At 37.6% G+C, this 7,388-nt stretch overlaps 1 protein-coding gene across 1 annotated transcript in view; it reads left to right on the plus strand.

Annotated features, from left to right (window-relative positions):
* Positions 1-7,388, plus strand: part of utrn (utrophin) — a 223,342-nt gene that overhangs the window by 165,201 nt on the left and 50,753 nt on the right. The window contains exons 60-62 of the mRNA XM_016514969.1: positions 620-705; positions 3,828-3,985; positions 5,834-6,000. Of these exons, the coding sequence (XP_016370455.1) occupies positions 620-705; positions 3,828-3,985; positions 5,834-6,000 (411 nt within the window). The remainder of the gene's footprint in view (positions 1-619; positions 706-3,827; positions 3,986-5,833; positions 6,001-7,388) is intronic.

A 7,388-nucleotide genomic window follows, 5' to 3' on the forward strand; every position in this document is an offset into this window, starting at 1 on the left:
ATTTTTTACTCATTTAAAACACAATAAAATTTAATATGCTCCCTTATTCTTTTATATATTTTAATATGTACAAGTCAGAATAAGCATGTTGCTTGAATTTTTACATAAATATTGTGTTACACTGAATGACAATGTAACATTTTTTCAACCAAATTTTGACATTTTATTCTCTAAAAACTTATTTGAAACCTTAAAAGTAGACACTTTACTTACATTTAATGTGCTTTCTATGGACATAAATCACTTTTGTAAATTTCTTTTGATACGGACATCTTGACGTCTTTGACCCATATGCAGTTGTGCAAATAATAACATTAAAGTCGTTTCATTGTTCTGAATATTTTTAAGTCAGTGCATTCCCGTTGTGAATCAGGTAGGAGACAAAGAAATACCCTCATTTTGCTGAAGGCTCGTCTGGAGCTCACAGGTGATTGATGTGTTGTGTGTATTTCAGACCCCCTCAAGCTACGACCTTGGATGCTTCCAACATAGACTCAGTGTTATACAAACTAAACACTACTGAAATGTATTCCCTAATCGATAATGGGCAGATGTTTATTATTGTCATGTGCTTATAGCTGCTTCTTTCTCTTATCCACAATGTTTTTGTATGCCACAGGGGTCGCAGTGGGAAAATTCGAGTTCTGTCCATGAAGATTGGTCTTCTCTCTCTTTGTAAGGGTCACCTGGAGGAGAAATACAAATGTAAGCTCTTTTTCATAACAAATATTGAACCAACAACAATAACACAGTATTGTGCTCTGTTTTACTAACATCATAACCGGAAGTGAGAATCAAACGATAATCGTATCATGAACATATCATGTTAATCCAGTCTGAAAAGACTATTTGGTGGCCAACTTGATTTTCAAGCTGATAACCCCATTAGAAAGAAAAAAACACACTCACACATTAATGTATATTCATTCATATACATATGTGACTGGGGTGTATTTGTAGCAATAGCCAAAAATACATTGTATGGGTCAAAATTATCGATTTTTCTTTTATGCCAAAAATCATTAGGATATTAAGTAAAGATCATGTTCCATGAAGATATTTTGTAAATTTCCTACCGTAAATATATTAAAACTTAATTTTTGATTAGTAATATGCATTGCTAAGAACATTTGAACTTAATTTCACCCTCAGATTCCAGATTTTCAAATAATTGTATCTCTTAGGTAGCCCACCACCACTAAAAATTTTTCCAAAAACCTGTGTCACAGTGTATTAACATCAAATATAGGTAGTATGAGGTCTAGGGCTAAACAGAGGTTCATTATTTGTGCTGGTTGAGGTTTTTGTTGTGTATTTGCTGTTAATTTGTCTGTATACTGAATATTTTGGTGTTTGTGCCCTGCAGCATTGTTAGATCACATGTACAAATCCCAGCCATATTCCTTTTAATTAATGTGTTTGTGAAGCGCCACACACCCCATGACGCTCTACTTAAAAGCTACTCTACTCTAAAAGCACAGTCATATGAAAGCAAAGACTGCACTCCCATGATGCACTTCTTCATGTAATTGGGCTTTTTGCTCTTTTAAGTTCTGACTCATCTCAGGAGTCATTAGTCCTCTGAGTGATCAAAACTTACAGTAGATGAATCCCTGTGCTGCTTAGTTTACAGGCTGCAGCAGCGATTGTTCTCCATGTCTGAGTTACCGTTGACAGACCAAAAATGACATACAGCGCTTGTTGAGATGGAAGACATGTTTTTTCCATTTTCGGTCAGCAGTTTGGGGTTCACTCGGTCTGGTCAGCACTTTGTAAAGCAGAGCTGAGTGACAGACAATCACAGACGCTTCGGTGCCGGGTTTGTTCGCTGACCTTGAGTTAACACAGCGCACAGTGAAATTGAGTCAGTGTGACTTCAGTTGTGTGTGTTGGAGTGAGAATAGAGTTTATTGAACTGCTGTGATGCTCTCAGGACAGAGGGCTGGAGTTCAGCGCTGTGTATGTGTGTGTGTGTGTAACAGCTCTGGCAGGGGTCTGCTCTTGCTCTGGTAATCAAGGTAATCTCTGTCCCTGAGCCAAGGTCAGAAAGAGAGAGATGGATGAATGATGGAAATTGACATTTATCATTAACTGAAGGACTTATAGTTTGCTTTACTCTGTAATCTGTTCATTTACATTACATTTTAAACCATATGTAGATTACTGAAGGGATTGCTTTAAATATTAAATGAAAAAGAAGCTGAATTATCTTTTTTTTTATTTATCCACATAAATGATGTATGCTGAGAAGCATTCAAGATGGGGTTGAACGCTCACATTTAAAAGAACAAAGACTGAACACATACTGTTATGAGCTGTGAAATAGCGGATATGATTTCATAGAACGACAGTATGTTTTATTCATACGGTTTAACAGAGAACTTTTAGGAAATCTTTGACAGATGAGACAAAAATAAACAATTTATACTTGAGAAATGGTAAGCAGATATAGCCTTTAGCATAATCAAAAAAAAAACTACAAATAATGTACTTTTCACATCATTCTGTGAAGGAATCCACATATGATCAGAAAAATGTCATTTTATACATTCTGTGGGATAAAAAGTTAAACTCGTTGAAAATGTACATCTATCTGTCTGCATCTATCTTTCTGTCTGTCTGTCTGTATCTACCTGACTGTCTGTCTGTCTGTATCTAGCTGACTGTCTGTCTGTCTGTATCTAGCTGTCTGTCTGTATCTACCTGACTGTCTGTCTGCATCTGTCTGACTGTCTGTATCTACCTGACTGTCTGTCTGTATCTATCTTTCTGTCTGTATCTGTCTAACTGTCTGTCTGTATCTACCTGACTGTCTGTCTGTATCCATCTGTCTGTCTGACTGTTTGTCTGTATCTAGCTGTCTGTCTGTATCTAGCTGACTGTCTGACTGTATATATCTGTCTGTATGTCTGTCTATACCTGTCTGTCTGACTGTATCTAGCTGACTCTGTCTGTATCTACCTGACTGTCTGTCTGTATCTGTCTGTATCTGTCTGTCTGACTGTCTGTCTGTATCTACCTGACTGTCTTTCTGTATATAGCTATCTGTCTGTCTGTCTGTCTGTATCTACCTGACTGTCTGTCTGTATCTAGCTGTCTGTCTGTCTGCATCTGTCTGTCTGACTGTCTGTATCTGCATGACTGTCTGTTTGTCTGTATATAGCTGACTGTCTGTCTGTGTCTGTCTGTATCTATTTTTCTTTCTATATCTGACTGTCTGTCTGTATGTATCTTTCTATCTGTCTGTGTGTATCTGTCTGACTGTCTGTCTGTATCTACCTGACTGTCTGTCTGTATCTATCTATCTGTCTGTCTGTATCTGTCTGTCTGACTGTCTGTCTGTATCTACCTGACTGTCTGTATCTGTCTGTCTGACTGACTATCTGTATCTAGCTGTCTGTCTGTCTGTATCTACCTGACTGTCTGTCTCTCTGTTATCTAGCTAGCTGTCTGTCTATCTTATGTCATCCTTCCATTCCATCCATTCAAGATGGATAGTTACCACACCTGTCTGTCTATCTATATCAGTCTATTTATCTGTCTGGCTATCTATCCATGAATCAGAGATAGATATTACTTTTTCTCAGTAAAGTTTCTCATCTCTCATGGGCCGCTCACACAAAACGTGATTCTGCATGCTACTGCTCTGCTTTTCCAGTGTTTTCTATGTGAACATGTGCTAGAAGGACATCTTTGGCCATTGTGCTCACGTATCACGTCTTTTGCAACATCTCTCAACGTTTTTCCAATGCTTTGTAAATGAAAAAAAAGTTTACATTTTAAACACTTTATAGACTATTTCCTGTGTTTGTTTGTGTCTCTCTCAGGTCTGTTTAATCAGGTGTCATCGGCGGGTGATATGTGTGATCAGAGGCAGTTGGGTCTTCTGCTGCATGATGCCATTCAGATCCCTCGACAGCTGGGCGAAGTGGCGGCCTTCGGCGGGAGCAACATCGAGCCCAGCGTCCGCAGCTGCTTCCGGCATGTGCGTGAACACTCACATTCACACACATCAGTGCATTATGATGATCACAGCATGTGTGTTTCACTCTGATATGTCTGTGTTTATGACTGATGTCCTATTCAGTGAAAGAACAGTGTGAATTATTGAAGCCGTCTGCTCGTGATATCCTCAGATTACCTCACAGAAGGCTGTGTGTGTTAATGGTGTTGTCAGCATGAGTGTTCATATTTTTTGTCCTCCAGTCATTTTGCTACTGTAAATCCTACAGCAGTTAGACTGGAGGCTATAAATACAGGCTTTAAAAGAAAGAGAAAGAGAGAGTGTCGCCCTGTTGAAGTGTTTGCTGCTTGATTGTTGTTTTTGAACATTCTTACAGGACATTCTGTTCATCCATCTGTCTTTCGGTCTATCTATCTATCTATCTATCTGTCTGTCTGTCTGTCTGTCTGTCTATCGTTCTATTGTTCTATCATTGTAAGTTCTGTCCATTTGTCTGTCTAATCTGTCTTTTCATCTATCAATCTGTCTGTCAGTTCTGAGTGGTTTGATTGCTCTCTGACACAGATTGTCAAGTCTGAAATGTTTTGAAGAGAGAGAGATTGTCATTTATAAATGTGTGGGGATGAAGAGGACAGATCCAATCAGAAGTGACTGACAGGAAGAGATGTCACCTCTGGAGAGAGGAGAAAAATACAAAAAACTGGAAATAAAGGCTAGGTGTGAGTTTCAGAGGAGATGGACACATTGCTGAGCAACATTGCAGATGAAAGCTGAGAGAGGAAATAAACGAATGATGAAAGAGTGGAGGGATGACAGACAGACAGACAGTCAGGACAGTGTCACACCTGAAGCCCTTTACAGTCCCTCAGCGCTGATGGATGGAATCACCCAAACGTTCAGTTTCTCTGGTTGCTCGTGGGTGTCTGATGGGAAATGTAAGAGCATAAAACACGTCAACAGGTCAGAGTTCAGAGCTGTAGGCTATGACATCACAGCCTCAACAAAGTGTAGATCTGCAGGCATCCATTGTCTCAGACGTGTTGTGTGTGTGTGTGTGTGTGTGTGTGTGTGTGTGTGTGTGTCTGAATGCTAAGTGACATTTAAAGACTCTTGCATGGGTACGTTCCACTGCTGACATCACTGCCAAGAATGTTGCTGCTGTACAACAGAAACATTCCTGCCAAAATCCCTTTTAACCATTCTTTCAACTTTGATTTAAAAACACTAAGCCCATTAACTTTCACATGATATGTGTAATAATACCAGGACGATTGTTTATAAGCAGAGAAGTACAGAATTACAGCAGTAATTATGTCTCGGTAACCTTTATCCACATGTAACAGTATTCCCACCGCTAAAATAATACATCTATTTATACAAAAATATGAATACAAGCTCTTTAACAAATACACAAACAAAACATTCTGCTTTTAAACCCTTCAGAATGTCTCGCCTCATTGACTTTATAAGTTATAAGTTATGAAGTTATAAGTGCATCACTGTAAACAGAGTTTACAGAGATCCTTCTGAGAATTCATAAATGGGCTGTGTGACAGATGAAATGTAATATGCTTACAGTTAGCTAATATTCCTAGCATTGCACTGGTTAAAAATCACCCGGTAACTGCAGGCAGTGTGACTGAATCACTGAATGCTCCGTCTTCACAGAAATATTTATGAGGCTGTTATATCTCTATAAATGCAGCCGTGCGATTGACAGTCATTTACGCTGGTCTGGTAGGAAATGCTCCGTCCGTCATCTTGATTTCAGACAGGCTGCATTGTTTATGAGTTATTCTCTCATGCTTTTTATGGGCTTTCTGAAATCCCTCCCTGATTGGCTGTTTGTGCTTGACTCTCTGTTCTCAGGTGACCAATAAGGTGGAGCTGGAGCCGAGGCAGTTTATTGATTGGATGAGGCTGGAGCCGCAGTCGATGGTTTGGCTTCCGGTCCTGCACAGAGTGGCGGCAGCAGAAACGGCCAAACACCAGGCCAAGTGCAATATCTGTAAAGAGTTCCCCATCGTGGGCTTCAGGTACACACTCACACACACACACACACACACACACTGAAGAGGTTGATTTGAAGATAATGACTGGTTGACTGTACATTATGAAGAACAGAAGAAAGTAAATGCGACAGATTGAAGTGTAGGGAATTCTGCCGCACTTTGAGAAGTGTTGCAATAGGCAAGGCGTGATATCAGGCAGATCTGTGAGAGATTTAAGACACACACACACACACACACACTGGGAGCAGAAAGGTTAGATTCACTCCCGAGGCCCAACATTCATCTAAATGTCAGCATCTGATAGCACTCTAAATAAGAGAGAGACTGATGAAAGAAATGGAGGACAGTCTATTCAGTCAGTTCTCTGATCGGCTCTGACTCTTTTAAAAGTTCGGCTGTAAACTAGGGCTGCCAGTGTTAACATGTTAATGTTTGAGATGAGTTCAGTGCGTTTACTGTCATTGAGCAGGAAAGAGACGATTCCAGGATTTCAGCTTCTGGAGGTTCAGCCATTTACTCCTTAATAAGATGTGATGATTTCTTGCATTGTGTATGAAAGGTCACAAGATCAAATCTTTCTCACCTGAGATATTTAAAATAATATTATTATTAATAATAATAAAATAGTTTTGGTTTGTCTGTAGATGTATATTAGTAATGTTGACAGAGTGAGTTATGTTTTAATTTGTAATTTCACTGAAAAGAAGGGCATTTAGGTGACACAACTCTGTATATATTTAATCCGACTTGCTTGATGTTTTTTTTAATGAATTTTATTCTTGGTCGACCGCATAGCGAGGTGAACAGTAATTTATTATTAATGGCTAATAGAATTATTCATAATTATTTAATGAGAATCAGTTGTTTATATTAATTAGTAAATTCATTAATTATTTGTATGTTTTTTAATATTTAGATATAAATAATAATAAGGTATAATAATAATGAAATTATTAATACAGTATATATAATTATACATTTATAATTATACACACAACAAATAGTTGGATTTTTATGGTTTGTAGTGGAAAATCAAGGATAATTTATTTATCATTATTTATCATTAAAAATAAATATAATAATATATTGTTTTTATTATACGGATAGCACTTTACAGTAAGGTCAATATATGTGTTACAGTATTTTTGAATCTTTGTTAATGTTAGCTAATAAAAATACAACTGTTCATTGTTTGTTCATGTTAGCTCAGGTCCATTAAATATTAACAGATACAAGTTTTGATTTTAATAATGTATTAGTAAATGTTGAGATTAACATTAAGATTAATAAATGCTGTATAAGTGCAGTTCATTATTAGTTCATGTTAACTAATGAACCATATTGTTACCAAATTAATAAATTATGGATTTACTTGATAACGAAAATGAATAACATGCCAAGACAATTATTTC

This window comes from Sinocyclocheilus rhinocerous, unplaced genomic scaffold (genome assembly GCF_001515625.1).
Source record: "Sinocyclocheilus rhinocerous isolate Xijiao unplaced genomic scaffold, SAMN03320098_v1.1 scaffold1167, whole genome shotgun sequence".
NCBI classification, from domain to species: Eukaryota; Metazoa; Chordata; class Actinopteri; order Cypriniformes; family Cyprinidae; genus Sinocyclocheilus; species Sinocyclocheilus rhinocerous.